Consider the following 26,350-nt stretch of genomic DNA (forward strand, 5'->3'; position numbering starts at 1 on the left):
TTCATGATATTCCTGCTCCCTGAACATTTAGAATGCTAAGATAAATACTTGATATCATTTTCATGATGAAATGCATTAAAGCATGTATTAATCATGTGGGGGCAAAGTGGCATGGAGGGTGCACTGCTGAGTCGCAGCAAGGGGATCCTGGGTGTTCCCTCCCTTGAATTTGCATGTTTTTTGGTGGGTTTACTCGGCATGATTCAGTTTTTTCAGTCATGTAGGATGTGGGGTTTTGTTATGCTATGTTGACCCTGCTAGTGTATGTATTGCTCGTATTCACCCTGTGATGTGCTGGCGCCACGTTCAGGATTTGCTCCTGCCTCGCACACAGTGCTTGCTGGGATGGATGCAACCTTGAATGGATGTCATAATTAAACATGTATAACGAAGATTTTTTTAAAGATCTGAACACTCAGTGGTCTAAGTTTATAACTAGTTTTAATTTCACAAAGACGTTTATCATGTGGTGATTGTTTATGTGGAGAAAGAAAAAGGAAGGATAGGAACTGGGGGTTTGGTACGTCAGACAGAGACAGCACACATGCAATAAAGATAGCCCGCTCAGAAGAACATCCATTGAATTCTGTGTTCGTGTCTCCGACCACCAGATCACGAACCCAATATTTACACAATATGTAAGTTAAACCTGTGCGATACCCATTCATACATCCAGTTTTATGGAGCCTCGTCACACCTGCCATAAAGTTCTCTACACTGAACGTACACCTTGGGACCCCTTACTGCGAGGGAACAGCACTACCGTGCATGTTTAATACCTGTTTTAATGCATTTCATCATGAAAATTTTGCTTAGCATTCTACATTTTCATATCATGGAGTGAATGTATTTTGTGCGGCGATCGCTGCCTGCGCCACCTCTTAGTGCAGAGGAAGTCAGTTTAAGAAGCGTGTACAGCAATTAACAACTGGGTCGGGGAACACTTAACACAAAGCATTTAATGTGCTACATTAACTTATGATGGGGTTTGAGAAAATCTAGTAAATTAAACATTGATTTTAGGATGAAGTTTAGTTTACGACATTCTACTTTAATGACAAAATAAACTATGTGGAAATGTCGACTTTAATCTTGATATTTAAGCATCGAGATTAAAGTGGAAATATCGAGAATAAAGTCAACATGTCGACTTTATTCTCGACATATAGTTTTGTTTTTTCTTTACTGTGGCCCTAATACGCTTCTGTAGGGCTATACCACAAATAGCATTATAAATGCAAGTTGCAGTTTTATTGTTTATGTATATAGCTTAGCTTGAAGCAAGGTCCATATTAATGCAGTTTGCCTTAATGATGGTTCAGTTGGTAAAGATGTCATCACCAAGTTGCACTTGCTTTATTTTATTTTATTTTTATTTGGCGAATACTGTGTAATGCACCTGGGCTTGAAGTCTTGGAAGTAACAGTATTATTACTAGAAGCTGCACTATTATTTATTTTATTGTTATTATTTATTAGTTTAAATATTATGCAGATTAATGATAGTAAAGTTGTTTAAAAAGTCACTTTAACATGTCAGTGGACAGAGATTGTTAACATTAACAGAAAGTGTAGTTGGTTTACAAAAAATATTTACTATTTATTCCTTTTCTAAGACATGTTCGGTGTAATACAACATTTGACAAGCACCTCTGGATATTTTACGAAGTCTAAATGCCTCTTTGGATGGTTGAAAATATGTTGTCAAAATTTTTGTTTAAGTTGTTTGCAAACTTTGTTTAATAAAGAGGTTCTATATTTTGATTCCATCTGTCATGCAGTGTGATTCCTTCTCTTCATTAGTGCCACCCCCTTAAAAACTTTATGGGGCCATGCAAAATTGTATGAATACTTGTGTGCACATTAAAATGTTTTTTGTACAATGTACAATTCTCATGACAGTGGAATAGGTTATTCTTAACCCGTAATTGCATTGGAAAATGTGATTAACATCAACTTATGCATGGGAAAAAAATACCGTTCAATACCGTGAAACCGGTATAATTTTGAAAAATACTGTGATATAGAATTTTGGTCATACCGCCCAGCACTACTAACTAGTGTCTCTCTATACGATATTCGGTATTACTTTGTATCCTACTTGTGGTGATCAAACTACATGAGTAAGGTGATATACAAATCTTAATAAAATTACTCAAAGGTCTGATATTTTGACATGAAAGGTGTTTTTTTGTTTTTTTTAACTATTTCACAAATTTCTATAAAATATACAGAACATACCTACAAGTACAAAAGAGCAATTCCATTTCTGTTTTATGACTCAAATGGTATGCTGTGTAGTTTCCAAATATACACAATGCATAGATATATATTCAAGCTACCTAAAATGTAAAAGACAACCTCTACACATAATTCATTCCAAGCAGGAATCTTCTCTACAACCACTTAAAAAAAATTACGAAGCAGCCGAACCAGCATATTCAATACTCCTACTGCATCACCCATTACAATGAGTCACCTGCTCCATACTACAGAACATTTTTATTCTAGGAGGAAACAAACTGGAAAAGCAAATAAACAGAAATAACTCAAGTATCAGATGCCTGTTACAGTTATAGCACAAACTGCTGGGTTAAATACACCTGCCTCAGAGTGGTAAAGATATAGTGAGTTCAGCTTTATAAATGGAAAGTACCAAACAAAAGATACTTCAAGATTCCATTCCATCTCCCTTAATGTTGATATTAATGAAATATAGTAGGGCTATAAAAATTAAATCACATACTAATCAAGATTTGACCCTATTACTGCATTCCCCTTAGCATGCCTGCTGTGTCAAAAATCAAGCTCTCTCAGTTGTAAACTGCAGCAAGAATCAAATTAGCCTTGTAACGAACTACAGGTATAACCACTGAGCATGTTGGCACAGTGGCAAATCAAAGGCATTCATGTTATATCAGGAGGTCTGACCCCTTACAACATAAGAACTGTGGTAGTTGAAAAAAAAATCAAGCATATGGACAGACCTGTAACAACACAAGTACAGTACATCCCCAAAATTCACGGGGGTTACGTTCCTAGAACACCCGCGACTTGAGAAAAACCGCAAATTTTGGACGTGGTTAAAAAAATGCCTATTTTTATTGTTTAAACCCTAAATATTCCCCCAAAACACTTTAATTTCAAACTCAGCGTAATACATTACCTAAAAAAAGAATGTAAAGGTAAACCAGTATACTGTACTGATATGTCTCCCGCAGTGCTAGAATGTAAAATACCGATGTTACCACTATATGTACTGTACTTCATGCAAGTGTGTTTTCATTGCCAGAAGGCTTAGAAGGTGCAGGGCGTTTCGACGGCATCTTGGGGCTTTAACCCTTAAACTACCACATACTTGGGGGTTAATGCATCCCTGGACGCCAAATACTTTTTTGCTGCACTTTAAGTAAATGTCACAATTCACAAAGAAAAAGTGAAATTTTAATAGAACACATTTTTTTCCATGGAAAGGGCATCATAATTACTGCAACACTGATCATTTTACACAATGCTAATGAACTGTAAAAACTATTTAAAAAACTACTGGAACAATATGTACAAGGTGCAACTGACGCCATGGAAGAAATCATCGAGCCAACTGCACTTGAAATGGCTGCATGCAAACACACAGAGGTAAACGCTGACGCTGTCTCAATCCCAGAGACAGTGAGGCTGCAGGGTGTCACACTTGGGTCACAGAATTGCACAGAAGCACAAGAGATTGTAGGGACAGGAACTTTATTCAAACACTTCCAACAAACAAACATGTCTCTTTCAGAAGTAAAACAAGCTCAGTATGTAGTTAGTTATCGATTAAAGAATAGACAAGCATCATAGGGGAGCACAACCCCCAACAAGAGCAGAGGCTGTCTGGGGGAGGAGAGAGAAACAAAGCAATCAAACAAAAAGGACAGGTGCTGTTCAGGCTTTTAAGTCAGCTCCTGCATGCTCGCAAATGGCACTGGGAAACGACTATAGCTGGTTGTGGCGGTTTAAGAGTTAAGAGGAACAAAACGGAAAACACAAGAACACTCAGCTGGAGATGCATCACAGTCAATCAGCAGCAAGGAGAAATGAATAATGCTGTAGTGGTCTGGTGCCATTAAGATTCACACCGTTTAAGACGCCGATTTATTTATTTTTATGGTGGAGATTCCAGGGATGCACCCAGCCTTGACCCGACCCGCACGCACTCACAAACGGAGACAAAAACAAAGCAATCTGGTAATCAAACAGCAAATAAAGAATGTAATGAAAACAACGATACCACCCCTGTTCCCCTTACAGCGATTACACATTAAATACAACAAAGCACCAACAAAACACACACAGTAAATCATGAAAAACGGCAACGGATGAAATGTAAAAATGAAAATAGATAGTCCAGAGATCCGCACATTGAATGGGAATGTAAAGATAGTCCTACCGCTAGTTTCTGAAATGGTGAAGACGGGTTTAGGAGCACTTCTTTCTTTGCAGGATGGCCATGAATCCACTTACAGTCCTCATGTGCACAGGCAGACGGCAGACAATGCAGATGCCAAACACAAAACGATCCAGGACAAAATGAATAAGTACAGGTAACCCAACAGAAGGCAGGCAGACAGACAAGAACTTGAAACACAAATTACAAAACCTTTTTTTTTTTGCTTTTGGTCACCGGCCCCCTTTGTAAAAGCCGCGCTGACATTCTTTGACCCCAATAGCCCCAGCACCCTCAGCAGAAGACAAATCAGAGCCACTGCAAGGACTGCTGGGAATCGCAGTTTCAAATTCTATTGGCTACTTTCACCATCCCAAGTCGCATTTCCGCTACAGTTGCTTCCTGTTCTCTCTACATTACAGTATTGCCACGAAAAAAGCCATAAAAATTGCGGAGGATATCTGTGGTTTCCAATAATAATTATTAGATAGGTTCTAAGGAAACATCTGCAAATGACTGAGGCCACGAACTCTGAACTGCGCGATCATGGGTGTCTACTATAACGTTAAACCTTGATTACCTGACAATGAAGAAAATACTTTTACTTCCAAAGCAATGATGCTGATCAGAAACATGCAAACAGTATACAACAATTGTGGCTACAATACAATCAAAGAGTACAATGGAATACAACACAAAGAATTTCAGAAACCATCTACATTTCAAAAACAGAGAACAGTATAAGGAGTACATGAAAGTTAACCAAGAAGTCTCACCAAGGCCCATGACACAGGCAACACTTGTAAACTTTTTTTTGTAAACAATTTTGCATTAATTCAAAAAGGGGAAACAGGCAAATGAAAACATTCACAAGCATCGATAAGGAAGAAAGGAAAGTGTCCAACCTGGCAGACTGTCTGTCTCCACCCACCATCTCAGGTTCACTCTGTAATAAAACTTCATTCCAGCAAACTGTTCAATGCAAAAGGAACCCATGGAAGCCATTGTGTTTAAATAAATGACACTGCTTCAGTGAAAACTTTATGCAATGAAGGATTTAAAAAAATTATAATCACCCTGGATACATCATCCCCCTCCTGACGTAATTCCAAATGTTTAACAGGAGTAAAAATCTGAAACAAATGGCCTACTATGTGACTAAAACCGACTTAAGGTCAAGTAGAATTATGGAATTATATCAGTCTAGTGGTTCGTTATGGAGATATTTGCAGTGTTCATTTCCCAGGTTCAGAGTGGGAGGTAACTGCTTAAGGACTGACTCTACCGGCTGCATAGAGCTTCCAAGAGAAACAGAAAGTTTGCATCACTACAGATAACATGATGAGCACAATGACCACTGTTCTTATTGATAACTGCACCGGAAGTCACTGCTTTGGCCATATGTTGCACTTAGCAAATTGTAAGTAGCCTAATATCATGACATTTATGTTAAAGCTAAATTCTGTGCATAATATGTAGACTATGTCGTTACAATACTGCCATATTTTATGTGCAACACATCATTGTCTAATACAGGGGTGGGCAAAAGTAGGTTTATAGTTGCTTGTATTGAAAAAAAGACATCCAGGTTATGATTATTACAACAGCTTTATTAACTTAATAGCTTTATTAACTTTACGAAGACAAATAATACAAATAATTAATAAAAAATAATCATAAAAGAATAAAAATTCTGTGTTTCAAGTACTCACAACTATAAACTCACTTTTGCCCATCCCGGTCTAATACGTACATACTGTGTGAGCATATTACAAACTTCAGAAGTATAAGCACAGTGACAATCATTATTCTTTTTATAGTGCTGACTGCATACTCCACTACATTATATATATATTAGACAACTGGCTGTGGCATATAACAAAGATGTGATCCAAATATTTCCAGAGTTAAATATACAGTGATATGGAACATTTAATGCTATGTCATGATTAAAGAATTATTACGCTATTGTTTCTATGTTAGTTTTGTTTGCATGCATGGTTCTATCTAGGCCTAAATGATTTTTAAATAACAGTTTTCTTTTATGATGCTAAAAGGACCGATGTGAAGCTGAAGACATTTGTTAATTTATTGATGTTTAAAACTGTCGTACAGTTTTTACAAAAAAAATAGGCATTTCACTGTAAGAATGGTATATGCATTGTAATTAATAACCACAATTATAATATTAAGGGAACTAATTGTTTTGTTAAAATTGTTAATTCTGCCTACTGTATTTTAAAATGTTTATTACCACAACAATCTGCTCATTATAAAAAGTACTCTGCAGGTTTTTTGCATCCCATATTACACTTCATTTTGACACACTGATGATTCAAGTCTTCTGATCAGGATGGCAATCTGCAACCAATGACAAATGCCAGCTAAAGGAACCCACTATATTTGCTCTTACAGTTTGACAACAGACACATCTGTCACCTAAAAAGTGTGTATTTAATCAAAATCATTTTACCATAAAATCTGGTGTATTTAAATCAGTCTTATTTGTATTAACATGTTGAGAGATCAAGTTCAAAGTTGTATTTTCCGTTTGTAACAAATATATTTCAAAACTCTAAAGCATGTGATCAAGTAAATTAGTTTATTGAAATTAAAATGAATGTAAATGGCACAGATTTTTTTTAACCCTGATAATGCCATTTTTCTTATATAGTATAAACACAAACTAGTAGACAGAGGTGGCTTATGAGAGGGCAGACCTGAGGTTTGTGCATGCAAAGGTTTTCATGTTTACCTCCTACTATTTCTCCGAAAGAAAGAAAAAATCCTTCACATTCTAGTAAAGACAGGGTCCTCTCTGTGTGGCAAAGCTAACATAGAGTAAACCTTACAATTTCAGTATATTCAATAAAACATTGCTTAATATTGATTTATAGCAGCTCATTAAAATATCATATCAGTGCTGTATAAAACTGACCATATCAAACATCTAAACAGAGATTAGCAATACTATAGCATTTTAAAGTACAACTCTTCAATATGGAGCTGTCAAAAGTTTCAAGAGTTAATTAATATCTTATTTCTACACAAATATCAAGACTAAAGAGGGGCATTGTGTATCTTCACTTTAGGAGCATAAGAGAATCTTTGATGAATTCTTATTCTCCATGATGTTCTCCAAATAACATCAATTTGGAGACATAAGGAAAGAGGGATTCTACATAACACAACATTCACAAACCTGCAACAGTGCTTCTGGTAAAAGATATCTGGCAATGGCTGGTATCAAAAAACAAACCAAACATTCACTTAAAAAATGGACAAAGTGCAACATGTGTTTAGGGAAATGTGCAAGTACCATAGACCTAACAAATACTACCCAGGGTAAATACTGTAACTACCGATTATCAGTTAAGATGACAAAACTACTCTCAACAAAGGTAGTACAGTTCTTTAATATTTCTCATTCTGACCATGCATCTTTGAAAGCTTATACATTATGTTAAGGTACTGAATGAATAAAAATATTTAATTAAAATAAAAACGTAAAATGAAAACAAGTTTTTTTTTTCCTCTGCAGACCCAATAAAGAAATAAACCAAATGCAGAAAGAGATATAAACATCTGTCACCTCATGAAAACAGTTAAAACTGGAAGCTGCAACAGAAAGTGCCCAAAAGCATGATGGAAATAAATAATCCTTAGGCAAAGTAAAGACCAAATAAAAACATTATAGTTTTAAGCAGTAAACCAGATACTAGGGTCAGTTTATCAATGAAAACTACAGATCTTTTCAGTAGATCAATGTCACATTTTAAGTATGTTGGCAAAATACATATTTTAGCTTCATTTTGTATCAAAGCATTTAAAGAATTTTTAAATAAATCGGGCTTTTGTGAACTTGTGCTGACCACTGAAGAGCCATTTTAAATATCTATTATAAATTTGTATAGCCATGCTTCCCGTTCAGTTTCAAATCATTCTTTTTCTTTTCTCCATCTTTTTCTGCTTTAATTCCAATTCATCACTCACAATAGTTTCATCATTTAACCTTTGAACCAGGAGGTTGCTAGGAAGCAGGAGGAAGCCCTAAATCAATGTAGATTTGGCAGACCTGACTGTGAGACCATTCACTGCAACTGTTCAGTGTGCTTCTTCAGGCTTAATAAAATATTCAGGATTCTTTAAAGTATAAAGTTAAACTATTGTTTCTTTATAATCTCTAGCAGCCTCAGAAAGAAAAATATTCCAGCAGTATAACTGTCAGCAAACCAAAGCTGGTATTTCTTAAACACATAACCTGGACTTAAAATAACATAAAACTTTAGGAAGGGTTTGATTTAGGCAAAAAGAACAAATTTAATACAGAATTAAGCAAAATACAGTGTGCACTCAATGGGTAAACAGATAGTGACTTGTTACTTTAAGCAATCAAAATCTAATACAAGGCCTATCATTTGCCTGACTAAGTGTTTTCTTTATGAGGAGGCTTCAGCACAACTAACGTCAATATTATATTTATATAATTTCAACATGAATGTGATACATCCTTTTAATAAACATCATTAGAATGAAAGAAATGCTTCTTTTCTTTAAGGACTTAGAAATTTACTAATTCTTTTAGAAAAAACTCACAAAAACGCAGCACGAACACTCTTACTTCTACACTGCATTTTCTGATCCAGTCTAATTCCACTACAGGCTCATGGGGAGCTAGAGCTGTGCACAGTTGGACAAACATATACATTTAACAGTACATAATTTATATAGCAACTCACACTGCTGGCTCATATAGCAACGTGTGCACTCACTAATGGATTTGCTTTTATTCTTAGGTATCATGAAGATGTATCAAAGTTGTACTAATATAATCACTAATATAAATCATATATTATTATTATCAAATTGTTCATCAAACCAAGTTTAAAAATGGTACAGCAACCACACACACACAGAGGTTACTTAAATTATGCAGCTCCTTTACTAAAAAGATTTCTTGAGATAAATTCCCACTCAGTCAACTTAACGCTGTAATGTGTGAAATCTGAAACTTGTTATACATTCACTTAGATCTAACTGAAGAAATACAGTATACATAGAAGGCTTTTGTATTATAACATTTGAAGGCACATTGTTTGCATTTGTTATGCTGCCAGGTGAACAAAACAATAACCGACTGGTCAAACAAATAACACCCATTTATATGTTTCTACCAATGTGTTCGGTGAGGAGCCAGTAGCATCAAGTTTAAACACAAGACCCACATGCATTGAAAGCAGCTCACTTTTGCAGAATGGGCCAACAAAGAACTTTCAAACATTTGACAGGGGGTGGGTTAAACCTGGATTCCATAGACGACAACCACACTAATACACACACTTAAGAACAAACAGCATATACCAAAAAAGGCAACCCCACTTGAAACTGTAGACTCCCAAGAAAATACAGTCGACACACCTGATTCCAGTTAAAGGCTCAAATAGATAGATAGATAGATAGATACTTTATTAATCCCAAAAATGCATCTGCCCTTAAGGTTTCCTCCAAGAAATCTTAGCTTATGAGTAAAGCAAACATTTGTGCTGTAAACAGAGCAACCAAGAAAGCAACATAACCCACTAATTTTCCTCACACAAAGAAAATGCTGATAACATTATTGAGTTTCTAGTTTAGAAAAAACTATTTTATATAGGCTTGAAATAATCTTAAAATCCAAATGTACACTAAAGGCTACTTCAGTGACTTCATTTGTCTGTGTTTGGCTACATACAAACTAGTAACATACATACAGGCCACTTAAGGTAGGGGGTCATACAGTAATGTCAAAGGTTAACATTGCAGCCGCCACCTAAATTGTTACAGTACATCACCTTAGCTATTAGGCCATTGTGTCCATTAAGGAATTCCACCAGTGTGTTTTAGTTACCAAAAGGGCAAATAAACACTAACATGTTAGATAGCATGTGCCATAAATAGTTATTGATATCCATAGAGAATCAGTCACCTGGAAATTTAATTTAGCTTGTTCTTGCTTGCTTCCCTTGATCTGTGTTTCACTGATGCCTTTGTATTTTCAAGTACAACCCCAAAACCTGCACATATTCCTTTTCTTACAATCTCATTTCAGGTATATTTTAATTGTGCTTCGAATGAGTCCTCTGGGCCCATCGGCTGGCAGTTTAAAAGGACGTGTAAACAAAGACTGAAAATCTAGAGAAAGAAAGGTGTCTGAAAACTGTCTTGTTATTTAACACCATGTAAATAAAGGCGATGTGAGTGAGTAGTGAGCAGTGATCTGGGGCAAACACTGAGCTTACTGTGCACGCAGGGAACTTTTCAGCCTCCACGGTTTAAATTTATTTCTGCGATCGCAGACACGAGGGCCGGGGGAACACATTCCAATATAAACGAAGGGGGTTAATTTAAAGGTGAGCAATGCCTGTCTCGGCTAAAACGAAGTTCACCTCAGACACACGGCAGACTAGAATTCACTGGCGTGACATCCAAGTCCTGTGCCCGGTTCAGTGAACGGGAAAGGTAGGAGTCATCTGCTCACTTGGGACCAAATGCAGAAACCGACACAAGAGCTTCAAAGGAAAGGGTGTTTTCTCAGTATGACCACCTCGACGCAGACACCGCATCTGTATCATCATTACCTTTATTTGGGCAACCGTGCAGCAAAACACCATGTTGAAAGGTCCTGCCGGGGTCCAAAATGGTGGATGTATACATTTATTTCATTGTTCACCAACAGTGATGTTACAGCACGCTACAAACCCCGTCAACAGCCTAATCTTTCACTATTGTCCCTCTGTATCTACCTTTCCAATGCAAGCACAAGCGTGTGACAAAAAATGGGCGCAAGGTATCAACCGTCCGAGCCATCCTTTACGGAAGAACAACATTGAACCAACCTGATGTCATGTATCCTCGAGATGCCGGGGAGATGAACGCCGGCGGAAAATGTTTATGCAGGCGGTAGTCCTTCTCGCTGCGGGACCTTATGCGGTCCGAGGCCCGGTCGGAGAAATCCGAACTAGGCCAGGCTCGCCGCAGTGTGGTACTCCGCGTCTTCTTCATTGTCACAGGGACGGGGGGCTACCTGCAGCTTAATCCGGTGGCAGCATTAGCCGGGCCCCCTCAAGATCAGAATGGAGGCATGACACACGCTCAGTCGCGCGCGCACACACACACACACACAGTACGCCTGCCAGTGCCGCAGCTGTCTTAAAGCTAGCGTGAGAGTGAGGGAGGGAGAGAGAGAAGGGGGGGAGCGCGGGCGCGCGCCGGCTTCACGTCCCCTTCCTATTCCCGGACGGCTCCGTCCCACGGCGCATTACACTTCATTCGTCCGATCCGCCTCGCTTCACTTGTACAGTACTTGGCAGATTCATGTGGTGCTGGCCAGTCACATAAGGTAGATTCGGAGTCAAAAGAGGGGCACACAGGGGGTGTCTTAGAGGAGGAGGAGGAGGTGCTGGTGAGGGCGAGATTTGCAGTGTGAAAAGCTCTCCCGATTCAAACAATAGCTCAATTCAGCACGAGGACGCTTAGTCGACTGTGGGAGCCGCTGCACACAAAAGGCCCAAACGAATTAGCAAGCCGGAGTCCTTTGCTTTTCACACACAGCCTAGCAGTCCAAGTCACTGAAGGGGAGAAGGGGGCAGTCTGTTGCCGTGGGATCAAGAATAAAGCGTCTTCGCGAGTGCAATGAGGAGGAAAAGAACAGTGCAAGAGGGCGCAGATCCTCTACGACCTATCAAAAACCAGTCACTGAATCAATGAAGCCCAACCCGGAGCAGAGAGCAAGACGTCAATCTGTGGAGACTAGCCGTCTTTGGCGAGGTGCTCAGCGGCGGCAGCTCCTCCTCCTAGCACACAGACGATGGGCTCATGTGCGTATCTCTCACGCACACACTCTACGGTGACTACGACTACAACCGTCCTGCAAGCACCCAGCTACTCTCTCCCTGGATGCAAAGATGAATGGGGCTAGACGTAGTGGCTGCGGTTTTCCTCTGCTACTATTCGCTGGTTCCTTTCCAAAAGACCCCCACCCCTGTCTTACTCGCAAAAACCTTGCCTTTCGATTTTCTCAGGCAAAGGGGAGTTCGGGGGTAGGTGGAAAAAGTGCTTACAAATGTGCGGTTAAGCGCGCTTGATAGGCTCTTGTTCTGCCTCCCACCCTTCATTTTGTGTGTGTGTGTTTCCTGAATGGCTCTCTGAATTCACCGAATATCTATTGAAGGGCGTACGAAACAAGTCAGTCACATAATCTCCTGCTAATCATTGAGCTATCTTATGTCAGACACAGCGATCCTGTCAGGCTTTGCAATTTAATGAAAAACACGCCTCGGCCGCCTCCGCCTTTAGGTCTCAAACTCAGCCTACACGCAGCGCTAGGAGTATTTACAAACACGGTGGTGCCAATGTTAGGACCACCCTACCTCATTGGACCTAACAAATCAGCTCGCTTCTTTTAGATGATGTTTTTATATGCAAAATTGCAGTTTTCTTCCAGTGCAAATAAAAATGCAAGCTTAGGACATTTGTTTTAACACATACCAGAAAAATGAAAACAAAACAAATAACCAGCCATATTACTACAAATGCAGCAGTTCTAGGTTAACTGGTTGCTACTCTAGCGGACAGGCCTCAGGGCTGATCTGCAGAGTTTCAGAAGATCAAGACTCCTTGCAGCTGTTCCAGTTCATGCAGCCATTCAATCCTGGGCAAGTTGAAACCCAGTGGGGGCTAAAGGGGGAAGCACATGTGCAATTTAACTTGGAGCTCAAGTTTAGCAAATCTGTGTGGAAAATTGAAATAATAAATACATTCACGAGTGTACCCAGATAAGCTTTTACTCTTTTACAGTCTAAATGTACTCCTTAAAGAATGCCTCCTTAAGTTAAACTGGGACATTTCTGACAGAATATTGCCAACTTGAAGAAATTACATTAAAGCCATCAAAAAGAATATGTGTAGCAGTCACTTAAGCTATACATATCATGCATCAAATAGGGATTGAGCAGACAGTATTATAATTACACAGCAAATCAGCAGTATAGGCATGAGACCTAATTCAGACTCCATGGAGTTATGTTTACTCCCATAAAAATAAGCCAAGAACAATTTTTTTCAACAACAAAAAATGTTATATAAATACTAAAGCATCAACATAATCACAGTAGGAAAGCTATGTCTAGCTATCTGCTTTACTGATGCAGATTTAGTATACATGCTTCGTGTTGTCACCAGATGTCCAAAGAATTTTCTGTAAAAGTTTTTCTGTTGCTTGTGTATGAAAGAGTAGCACTTCAGTGCCTGACCTGCACTATCAACACTATCCATTGTGTTATTGTAACCTACCATAGCACAAGGTATAGCGACTCCCTCATTTCCCCAAACACAATGCCATATCGATTGCACTTGCCATCCTCCACTTGATATGTTACACCAGTAGAGGGACCGAGTTCCAGATGCACTCAGAGCTTGCTTTGCATAGCATCTAGTATTTAATCTGAATCGTTCCCATCTGGATCCAATGTACTGTACCTACAACAGCCTTCCCTTGTACCCCATAATACTTTTGTCAATACCTATCATGATCGAGAACACACACCTTTTGCATATTTTTGATGATTGCCTGATACACATCCCACAGTTTGTACATCTTTGGTGCTGGGTGATTAATTTCATCATAGTCATCATTAGTAGTGAAATACACATATTTCGTTATCAATGAAAAAGGACACGCACTCTTAACTTTGCTGAAAATGGATGTCTCCAACAACCAGTTTGTGGACCAGTACCATTCCTGGAGTGGTTTACCCACTGTGCCCTGCAGTATCAGGAAGCTGAAAAGCACCCACGTGTTGTCTGCAGTGACAGGCTGCCAACAACTGTTCAGCTTAGTGGTTCATTTAAACAACTATTTTCTCCACCAGACTATCGCTGACAAATCATAAATTGCAAAGATAATTATAATCAACAGATATCTTTAGACCGGGGTTACCCCTGAATGAAGAACGAGGAGGTGCAGGATTGTCAGTAGTAGTATGAGACCAACAGGAAACATGAACATCACTGAAACTTGGCAGTCTGGAATCTATCAAACAGGTGTCACTTTAAATGTCCATGTTATGTATTGTGTCATCAGTGAACCTCTAATAATATGCTTTGGAGATTCATTCCTGCCCAGTCAACATATACCAGGACCAGTCCCCTTTTATATATAGTAGTCCATATTTGCATGATACTTGATTTTATGGTTCTTGGTATCCATGTTGACTTCTTTCTGAAACAAGAAACACCTTTTATACAACAAATGTTAGAAATATATTATTCATATAATACACTGGAAGTAATCTTAGGGCACTTCATAAATCAGCACTATAGAATACCCCTTTAACAGTTAAAAGTGGAAAAGTCTTCATCACCCATCATATATGTAGAACACTGGTGCAGTATTATTTTGGAGTTCTTGAGTCGGTTACTAATTGTTTGGAGTTTGCACATTCTCACAGCAATTGTATTTTATTTTTGTTGCCCCTCTGGTTACTTTGCTTTCTTCCCTCATTCTACATGCATGCATGTTAGGTTGACTAGACACTCTAATTTGGTCCAGTGTGTACAGGTATGGGTGTCTGCATACGTGTGCCTTGTAATGGAGTAGTGAGTGCCCCACCTAATGTTTTATAAAAATAAATGGAGTTGTTAATTTGACAGTTTTGCTGTATATTTATATCAGGTAACCACATTCCTAAAGAGAGAACAAGCAAAATTAAAGAAGCTTTGAACAAGGTATTGATCCCAAAACAAGCTAGTAAGCTATCAGGAACAGCAGTACTGCTGAGGTTTTCAAAAGCAACATGTTTCACACACAGAAACCTAAAAAAAAAATAATAATCAGACCAATCAAGCAATTAAATTAAATGTTTGTGGTGTAAATTTACATATATATGTATTCAATGGAAAGATAACGGATAATTCACTTTAGTGTGAATTGTTCACTTTGATATTTTTGCAGTCGTTTTTGTTTTTTATTCCTCAGTACTGCTTTATAAGCAGTATGACATCAGTTTCTTCTGGTTTATTCAATATTCATCAGAATACTTTCATTCAAAAAGATCAAAGTTTTCAAGTTGATCGAAACCTGTCACCGAACTGCAATAATTGCATGAATTTGCTTAAAAGCAAACAAGTACTTTGCAAATAGCACAGATTTAAACAACCAATACACGTGTTAAAAATGGTACAGAGAGAATGTTTTTAGTACAGTCTTGCCATCTACTGTATATGATAACATGTATGGAAACTGATCTGTTACTACAGTGCGACTAGAAGCTTGGTGATGGTGTTGCCATTGAAACTGGTTTCACCAACAAAACAGCAACCACATTAGCAATGACATTTTAAGGGTGGTTTAAGGAACCATCAGAGAAGAGATAATGGATGATAAACAGGGACTAGACTTGGCCGAGTGCAACAATAAAGCTTTGCAACACACAAACATAAACACAAACCATGAGAGCCATACCCTGCCCTGGAGAGCTAGAACCTGTTTGCTGTATATGTTTTAACCATTACTGGATGCCAGAAGATATGTTATGTAGAGTTCCAAGGCCATTAAGCATTGATGCTTAGTTGTTCCTAACACATATTAAAAGAAATATAATTTGGTAAGATACAAAATACAGTAATGACTTGTAATTATATATATATATATATATATATATATATTTATATATATATATATATATATATAAAAGCCAAATACCACAGACTCACTCATCACAAAATCTCCCGAACCATGAGGACTTGGGACTTGAAATTTGGAATGTAGGTTACCCTTGGCCCATTGGTGCTCGCTAAGAAACGGTTTTAAAAATTTTGTGGTCCAAACGCATTCTGTCTGTATGTCCACTTTTCACGAAATAATTACTTAATGGATTTAGATTTGGTTGTTTTCTATAATTTTCTTGAACTTTCCGGTTGATTTTACGACTTCTCTCATCGTGCTAAGTACCATAGTTCGCTTGTGGTACTGATGTATTTATGCAAATCCAAGAGAGTGGCTGTGGGCGGGGCCTTCCGCATTCACTTGCTAGCCTCTGTTCGAGTTAGTCTATGTCTCACCATGTGTTGGAGTGCACCTTGCCTCCGCTTAGCCAGCGATACCTGTTTGTTCAATAGACATTATCATCTACAGATTGTTAAGGAGTAACGTTTGAAGTTTTCGAGAGAGAGAGAGAGATCAGAGCTCCATGTGTTTTATAGGGTAGCTGCTGATTGCCAGAGATATCACGGCCACGTGCTTTTCTCCCCATGCAAGGAGCGCTTTCTTGTCAAAGCTGAACATGCTCAGATATAGTGCCAACGTCTATTGATTTTTAAAGTTTGTCCAAATCATTACTATGTGGGCACAGCCACGGGGTACAGCTAATATCCATCCATCCATTTTCCAACCCGCTGAATCCGAACACAGGGTCACGGGGGTCTGCTGGAGCCAATCCCAGCCAACACAGGGCACAAGGCAGGAACCAATCCTGGGCAGGGTGCCAACCCACCGCAGGACACACACAAACACACCCACACACCAAGCACACACTAGGGCCAATTTAGAATCGCCAATCCACCTAACCAGCATGTCTTTGGACTGTGGGAGGAAACCGGAGCGCCCGGAGGAAACCCACGCAGACACGGGGAGAACATGCAAACTCCACGCAGGGAGGACCCGGGAATTGAACCCGGGTCCCCAGGTCTCCCAACTGCGAGGCAGCAGTGCTACCCACTGCGCCACCGTGCCGCCCACAGCTAATATATATATATATATTTCAAAAGGAAAAAAAAAAACTAACTTCTCTGCTACTACAGATTCTCTCAAGTTATCTAAATATGTAATGTATCTTTGACAGGACAGGTGTCGACATGTCACAATCTCAAACAGTATTAATCAGGTGAAAAAATGCAAGTGTCCAAAGAATACAAATTTAAGATGATTTCATCAGGAAATGTGCCTATAAAAACAGAAGCTGAATTTGCTGTACTTAATCTTACTTGAAAGAAAAAAATGCTTCTGGTGTAATATTCAATCAGTTAGAGGCAAAGTACCTGGAAATTTGATTTAGGGGTATAATGTTTTCTCTAAAATGAAGTCATAATTTTACCAGATTCCCACATTCACATTCTGCTTCTTTATGTATTCACTCAGACAGAAACTTTTTTCTTCAGGTGTTTATTTCTGTACAGGTCAAAATGCAGCAATTTCAAAGCTCAAAGCTTACAGCTACAGTTTCTGATGTTGGGGGTGGTTGAGACCTTTACATGTCCTACTATATTAAGCAAAAACAATAGCTAATTAAATGGCCAAGAAATGGCACGACTCAAGATGCTATTAAAGCCAGTAGCTTCAACTACATTTTAAAATAGGCGATATTGTCCTGTAAAGACACCAACTAGACATGTACAATATCTTGTAAAAATGTTAAGTTCATTGAACAATTCTTTAATTTTATTGAATACAAAATTCTACCCTGAAATGTTATTCTCTATACTTTTATTTCTAAGGGCTAACATTCAAAATTACTTGAATTAACATGATACTGTTTTATGTTAGAAAAAAATACTAAGAAAGAAAAAAAGGATATTTAATATTATGAACAGTCATCTTTTGCAACTATAACTTCATTAAGTGTTTTGGGACAAGTATGTTCAATGCCAGCTTTGCCCAGAGCTCCGGAATGATTTTGGTGAACACCTCCAGGCAGATTTGTCCCAGGTAGAGCAGGTTAGTCAGGTAATGTTTGTGGATCACAGTTAACAAATACTACCACAGATTCTCATTCAGGGTGAGATCAGGGCCCTTATTTATCAAGCATCTCAACATTACTCCTAGGAATCCCATTAAAAGTCTAACTAGGATAAGAATTTGTCCAACTCAGAGTAGGAGATGAGAAATATTTACAAAGTATTCTACAATCACTCTCAGCGAGGAGTAGGAGGCCACATTTGAGAATAAATTATGTCATAAGCAGCAAATTGCTACTCATCTTTTTTTTTGTTTTTGTAGTTTTCTGATGCTAACACTAAGGCTTCATCACAAAAGATGCACTTGATCCTCAACATTTGCTTGTTTAACTTCCACAACTTCAAGCATTCACACAATTTCAATAGTAACCTCATTTTTAGTATAGCACTGGTAACCATGGGCTTACGGCTATGTAAAGTAGAGAAAAAAATAAGGCTCATTGTGAAAACCTGGCACGATGTGCGCAAGTTTGAAGAGTGGCTAGTATTGTATTTGCACTTCACTGGTCTTGTTCATCATATCGCTGTAGAGTAAAAAGATCACCATGAATTTGTTGCATATTTAATTTTTTTGCTTAAAAACAAAAAAGATGTTTTATGTTGCAATTATGCCCCCAAAGCACAGTTAATCTTTCAGGCGCTAAGTTCAAGGGTGCAAAGTCAGTGATGTAGCTTAGTGAGAAAATGAAGGTGTTAGATAAACCTGTCAGTAGTCACTGTCAGCCACGACCAGCTTGCCGGAGACATTGGGGCTGCCGATTCCATCATCAATTGTAGCCTCGAGGTTAAATGTCAACCCTTCCATGCTCCCATACTCCAAGATCCTTAAAGATCTCAAGTGGTGCATGAAGCAGACTTTACTGATGGTTTATTTCATGCTGGTACATCCTTCATGTTTTCCAACATCATCTGCCAGCCATGAAAGACAACGTGTTGGAGGTGACATTGAGACCTTGCCAGTCTTAGCATCTTTTGACAGCACCATCTGAAGTCTTTTTATTGAGATAGTAGTACAAAAGATCACAGAATTCTAGGGAATGACTAGCAGGAAAAAATGTTTACTGTTATCAATTTCATTTTGTGAATTGTATTTTAGGGGTTATTTCATGGCTGCTGTATTATGAAAAGTGCATATTATCAGAAATAATGTTTTATTATAAAGAATTATATGCAGAAAAGTGTAGTTTGAACAATCTTTAGTAAAATATTACAGTTCTTGGTGGAACCTAAACCTTATCTCTCAAAGGATCAACGTATTAATATTTATGTCTTTGATGTTTGTGCAGATTTCGAGCAACAGTACTCCCGCAGAAGTTGAGGATTGACTGCAATAATAATAAGTAGAAGACATAAATAATAAGGTAAGATACTGCACTAAGATATACATAATTGTTGCCACTTGATCGAAACAACATCAAGAAAATTACTTTAACAAGCACCGAGATATAAAGATTGAGTGTTAAGCCTGGTAACTGGCACATTTATTTAACAATTAATGATCCACGGTCATACTTTAGAAGAATCATTTCCCTGCTGTTATGGCTACAGGAAATACCTTATAAAGTAACAGTTGCTAAATAGCCACAACTATAAGTCACCTTCACTCTTCCAGTGTTTCAATTGTCTTCTAGAGTTCCATGTCTCACTTTGTGATCTCTCCTTATCTTCTGTGAGGCTCTATTTATCCAATGCCCTGGGAGTCTGCACTTGTCTTCTTGAAGCTTCCTGGGCTTATAAAGTGTAAAGTGAATACTGCATGGTTTGCAGAAGGCAAAGCTCAGTATAACTGTGTGACATTTCGCTGTCAATCACCCATCCAGCCTTGTCTATCTTCAGGGTAATATGCTGCCTACTACGAGGGGGAGTCAAGCTAATGTTAGAAAATGGAACGAACCTTAAAAAAACTGATAATTTAAATTCTCAATGTATTCACCACCCTTCTCAATGCACTTGCACCACCTGCCTAGAAGTGTCTGGATTCTAGCAGAATAAAAGGTTTTGTCTTGTCCTCCTTTCTTCCTTCTGTTTCAACAAGTTTCACAGTCCCTTCTGATACTTTACTACAGGCAGAGTGTTTTTTAAAGTGTGGTCAGTATTACACTTGAACCACACATATCTCTTTGAACTCACCCCAAAAAGCAACTGGCTCATTCTGATGTTCTTTGGTAAACCCCTTCAGACAAATGTTCACAAAATGCTTTTTGAGGAATGGTTTCTTTTATACCATCCTCCATGACACGCTGAGGTTATGCAGAGCTCTAGGTACGCTTGACTGGTGCACGTTTACTCCAGCATCACATACTGAACTTTGTAGCACCTTCAATGTGATTGCTTGCCTTTCTGTGGGTTCTCTCAAAGTCTCCTTCCTGGCTGGGTGAAGAGATTTGAGGAAAAACCTTTTTTAGGTAGTATCTGGATGGTTCAATTTAGCCTAACTTACTGATAACTGAACCAGCAGTGCCCATCTAGGGCATTTAAAGACTTGGATTTTTTTTTTTTGTACACTTTCCTGATTTTTTTAAAATCTGTCCGACTACAGATTTACAACCTAAATAATGTTCCCTTAATTGTGGGGTTATTATCCAGAAAATGTTTTAGTTATTTTAATGATTCACTGGTGGATGCCAACTGTAAGGTGTAAAAGCCAGCCCGTCCACAGACAGACACGACACCAATGTCCACAACACACAGTTTATTTACTGACACTATTTACAGTTTGGTTCCAGTGACTCGCACTATTGCTCAGTCCTTCGTCTCTCTTCGGCTGCCTCCACTCCTCCCTCGCAAGCTCCGTCTTTCTTCTCCCGACTCACCTCCTTGAAGGGAGTGAGGTGGCCCCTTTTATCATGCCCCGGATGTGCTCCAGGTGCTTGATGGTGTTCCGGCAGCACTTCCTGGTGTGGCGGAAACGCTATCCTCCAGGGCTCAGGAACCAACCAGGCAGCCCCTTGGTTGGGCCACGGACCCCCACAGGGCCCTTGATGGAAATCAGGGGGGCTGCCCTCTTGCGTCCAAGGGAGATATTGCCCCTCTCCTGGGGCTTCCTTGATCCAGGCATCCCAATGGGGCAAGATCCCTGGCCATCTGCCACAAAGGCCAAACTCTCTAACTTTCTGCAATGGGCTCTTCTTCCATGCTTTTCCATGTCATAGCTCATTTTTCCCTGTTTCATTGCTGTTTCTGCTGTGTGTTGCCCCAGATTGTTTATCTTGTCAGAGCTCCCCTTTTTGTCAATAATAGATTAACATTTCTGCTTGAACAGAACGAAAAAAAAATTTTGAGAAGCTTCTAGAGTTTTCTGTATTATTGTATTAAGTTATCCTAAAGTGCTACTTAATAAGTAAAATGTCTCAATGCTAGATAATGAAAACAATAATGCACAGTTATTTTGTCATATTTAACATTACCTCAATTATACAGCGTGTTTGCCAGGGTGATCCTCTTTGCTCTGATGCTGTATCCTGTCAACAATATTTTACATAAATAGCCAAATTGATTTGGACTGAGTATCAGTCAATTTTGGTGCCATATGTACAGTACATGTATTTTGTACACAGAAAATATAATACATACTTGATTCTTTCATTCACAAAAGTGAACAATGCAAGTACTGTAAATCTTCAGTTTTAACAGTTTTAAATAAAATTACTGACCACAGTTTTAGCATTAACTGAATGAGATAAAAGTTTAGATAAACATTCACAGTTCTTTCAAATCCAAGTTAAGGGTACTGTGTAATTCTTTGTTCATCTTTTTTAGCTTTAACTAGATGCTACAGTTCGTTGAGCGTTAAAAATAAACCTCCTTGTCTTCACTTTCCTTACTCGCATATTCTTGTCAGTAGACGAATGCTGAACAAAAACCCCAGCTCATGCTGAGGGCAGAATAACAGGCTATTCAAAACATTTATTTAGCAGGAGGGTAAAATTGCTTGCTTTAATGAGAAAATTGTAATATTGCAATTGCTTTAAAAAAACATTCAAGAGTCTTGAATAATGCAATATATTGTGATGTAACAACTTCCCATAAAAAATAAAACTACTTGATGTTTTAAAATGGGGCTGAATGGATGATCTCCCAGAATCTTTCTGTAAAGTTCCTTCTGTGCCAACACTCAAGTCCGGGCTAAAAAGCAACTTTCCCACTGCCTCTGGCAACCAACAAAAACTTCCTCTCTTTGTATTATTCTGGCTTTCGTCTGCATAGCTTTCTCAAGTTTACTGTCAGTAAATGTTGTTATTTAAAAGCTGTGCAGATACATGATTTACAGATAGTTTTTAATACTTACACAAGTTTATAATTATGTTTTAATATTACCAGCCCTTGAATTGCACTATTTTGGATAGCATTATCCTGAAGATCTAGGTCTGGAAGATACTTGCCCTTGTGTACTCCTGTCTTGTCTTTTCTTTCCTGTTAATAGTAATTAATGATACTATGATGATGAGTCAGTATTACCTTCTGTTTCAGGGTAAGAATTCTGAATCTGATGTGAGAAGAAGTAATTTTTGTTTAATCATAATCATAAGCAGTTTCATTAATCCACCTACATTTTTAAAAATCCTGTACGTTTACATTCATACGTATATAAGATTCCAAAGTTCCTCTCAGAACCTCAAACTAACATATTACAAACTCAGTAGTATATCCTCAGCATTCACATTATGCAATTGAATTAGAGTTTGGAGCCTGTCAAACCTAGCCATCTTGTACAAAATAGTAACTTGAATTGACAACACTAACTAACAAGAATGTACAATATTCATATATAAATTTCAACTGCTAAAACTCTGAAGTGCACATTGTCAAGGACTGTTGCTTTCTTAACCATTAGAGATCGTGATGCACAAAGAATGGGAAGGAGTTGTATGGTACCTTTCTCAAGAAGGAGAACCACTACTCCTCTGATATTGATGAATTTTTAAACTGAATGCTCCAATTCAGGGTTATTGGGAGTAAGAGTCTATTCCAGATGCACTGGAGGCAAGGCAGGAAGCAACTCACTAGATATATATGTAATATTACAATGAAATACAACAGTGGCGCTACCCTGTGTTTATCAAATTTAAATTTGGTAATTGAAAGAAGAAATTCCATATTCTGCACATAGTACTTGCAGCTTCATCCATTGTAGTCTGCATTTACAGCTGACAGCAGACAATCTTTTTAAGTGTGTAACATATTTAAAAGTCATTAATTTAATCTTTACCCTTGAATTAAGTAAATTTTTCTTTATTTGTAATAAACATTGATATTTTGATAATAGTGCATATTGTGCATATTTTAGTTTGGTAAGTACAAAAAAATCACAAATGAAAAATAAAAATTAGCTCGGCAAAATTTAAACCTCATTTAATGAATCACACACCCCAAAAATAGAATTCTAGCAATAGTTTATAAGCAATACTATCTTCCATTATATTTATATTAGCAGGCCTAAAAACATCAGGATTTATAGCTCTGCTGAATAAGCTGGTTATCCGATAAACTGATGGATGAAAAACAGTCACATTGAAAACCAAATGACAGACATTAAGGCTTTGATTCGCTATCTGCTCTTTTCCATTAACAGCTGCATACATTCTCTATCCTTCCTTGCAGCCGTTTTAAGACATTTTGGATTTAGTTCTAAAGAAACAAAAATGATGTCATAAAGTATTTGTTACAATAAAATATTTGAGGGGAAAAAGGGGGCTACATGGTATGGTAATATCTAGCACTGCTCAATCCGGGTGGTTCGCCGTGTGGTGGGTGGAGCAATTTCAGTGAAAAATTAAGAGCCCCGTGAAAATCCAGTTCCTGCTTTCAAAAGTATCTGTGAAGACAGTATTCTGGTACTGAAAAAGTACTGAAAACCCCAACCAACATTTTGGGAGTTCCAAAACGACTGCTTACTTCCAGCACCTAAATAATACCTTGAGTTTACCTCTTAGTTCTTCTGCTCTCCGATGTGTTGTAGACTGTATGGGAGGACAATCCCTCTCCCGTCCCTTTTGATGCACTAGATAGGTCGACATGTTTGTGTAATAAAATTATAAAAGTTCATCGAAGTGTGAATTCTGTGCCGAATGATATGCCTGCTGCTATTTATCGTCCTTTATATTGTTTCAGTATGTGACACAACCCCATTGACGGATCACTTCCTTAACTCTCATTTCACAATCGATTAAACATTCAGTCTGAGAAGATTAACAGCAAAGACGTGTATAATAAAGGGATAGTGAAGAGGAACTGACAGATGAGCTTGTGAGTTGAAGAGACAGTGGTGCTAGATTGACTTCTTCTTCTTCTTCTTCTTTCGACTGCTCCTGTTAGGGTTTTGCCACAGCGGATCATCTTCCTCCATATCTTTCTGTCCTCTGCATCTTGTTCTGCTACACCCATCACCTGCATGTCCTCTCTCACCACATCCATAAACCTTCTCTTAGGCCTTCCTCTTTTTCTCTTGCCTGGCAGCTCTATCCTTAGCATCCTTCTCCCAATATACTCAGCATCTCTCCTCTGCACATGTCCAAACCAACGCAATCTCACCTCTCTGACTTTGTCTCCCAACCATCCAACTTGAGCTGACCCTCTAATGTACTCATTTCTAATCCTGTCCATCCTCGTCACACCCAATGCAAATCTTAGCATCTTTAACTCTGCTACCTCCAGCTCTGTCTCCTGCTTTCTGGTCAGTGTCACCGTCTCCAACCCATATAACATAGCTGGTCTCACTATCGTCCTGTAGACCTTCCCTTTCACTCTTGCTGATATCCGTCTGTCACAAATCACTCCTGACACTCTTCTCCACCCATTCCACCCTGCCTGCACTCTCTTTTTCACCTCTCTTCCACAATCCCCATTACTCTGTACTGTTGATTCCAAGTATTTAAACTCATCCACCTTCGCCAACTGTACTCCCTGCATCCTCACCATTCCAATGACCTCCCTCTCATTTACACACATGTATTCTGTCTTGTTCCTACTGACCTTCATTCTTCTCCTCTCTAGAGCATATCTCCACCTCTCCAGGGTCTCCTCAACCTGCTCCCTACTATCGCTACAGATCACAATGTCATCAGCAAACATCATAGTCCACGGGGACTCCTGTCTAATCTTGTCTGTCAACCTGTCCATCACCATTGCAAACAAGAAAGGACTCAGAGCCGATCCCTGATGTAATCCCACCTCCACCTTGAATGCATCCATCACTCCTACCACAGACCTCACCACAGTCACACCTCCCTCGTACATATCCTGTACAACTCTTACATACTTCTCTGCCACTCCCGACTTCCTCATACAATACCACAACTCCTCTCGAGGCACCCTGTCATATGCTTTCTCCAGGTCCACAAAGATGCAATGCAACTCCTTCTGGCCTTCTCTGTACTTCTCCATCAATACCCTCAGAGCAAACATCGCATCTGTGGTGCTCTTTCTTGGGATGAAACCATACTGTTACTCACTAATCATCACCTCACTTCTTAATCTAGCTTCCACTACTCTTTCCCATAACTTCATGCTGTGGCTCATCAATTTTATCCCCCTGTAGTTACTATAGTCCTGCACATCCCCCTTATTCTTAAATATCGGCACCAGTACACTTCTTCTCCACTCCTCAGGCATCCAAGATTCCATTAAACAATCTGGTTAAAAACTCCACTGCCATCTCTCCTAAACACCTCCATGCTTCCATAGGTATGTCATCTGGACCAACGGCTTTTCCATTCTTCATCCTCTTCATAGCTGTCCTTACCTCCTCCTTGCTAATCCGTTGCACTTCCTGATTCACTATCTCCACATCATCCAACCTCTTCTCTCTCTCATTCTCGTCATTCATCAGCCTCTCAAAGTACTCTTTCCATCTGCTCAACACACTCTCCTCGCTTGTGAGTATGTTTCCATTTTTATCCTTTAATTACCCTTACCATCTTTCCCAGCTTGGTCCCCCTGTATAGCCAATCGGTACAGATCCTTTTCTCCCTCTTTAGTGTCCAACCTCTCATACAACTCATCATACACCTTTTCTTTAGTCTTCGCCACCTCTCTCTTCACCTTGTGCCTTATCTTGTAGTCTTGTCTACTTTCTGCATCTCTCTGACTATCCCACTTCTTCTTTGCCATCCTCTTCCTCTGTATACTCTCCTGTACTTCCCCATTCCACCACCAG

General features: G+C 38.8%; 2 protein-coding genes and 1 long non-coding RNA gene across 8 annotated transcripts in view; 1 reads left to right on the forward strand and 2 right to left on the reverse strand.

Annotated features, from left to right (window-relative positions):
• Positions 1-26,350, reverse strand: part of trappc11 (trafficking protein particle complex subunit 11) — a 973,608-nt gene that overhangs the window by 242,899 nt on the left and 704,359 nt on the right. The gene's annotated exons all lie outside the window — the stretch shown is intronic.
• Positions 1-26,350, reverse strand: part of stox2a (storkhead box 2a) — a 412,127-nt gene that overhangs the window by 203,817 nt on the left and 181,960 nt on the right. The window contains exon 1 of one of the 5 annotated variants that reach the window (XM_051928432.1): positions 11,301-12,301. The exons of 3 other annotated variants lie outside the window; for them this stretch is intronic. In XM_051928432.1, coding sequence (XP_051784392.1) covers positions 11,301-11,466 — 166 coding nt within the window. In that variant the 5' untranslated portion in view covers positions 11,467-12,301. Of the gene's footprint in view, positions 1-11,300; positions 12,302-26,350 lie in introns of those variants that run through there. One more of the 5 variants, XM_028802126.2, reaches the window with a different exon arrangement.
• Positions 10,704-19,556, forward strand: LOC127527976 (uncharacterized). The gene is made up of 2 exons (XR_007935169.1): positions 10,704-10,814; positions 19,482-19,556. It is a non-coding gene; the product is annotated as an uncharacterized LOC127527976 (long non-coding RNA).

The sequence above is a fragment of the Erpetoichthys calabaricus genome, chromosome 5, assembly GCF_900747795.2.
Source record: "Erpetoichthys calabaricus chromosome 5, fErpCal1.3, whole genome shotgun sequence".
NCBI lineage: Eukaryota > Metazoa > Chordata > Cladistia > Polypteriformes > Polypteridae > Erpetoichthys > Erpetoichthys calabaricus.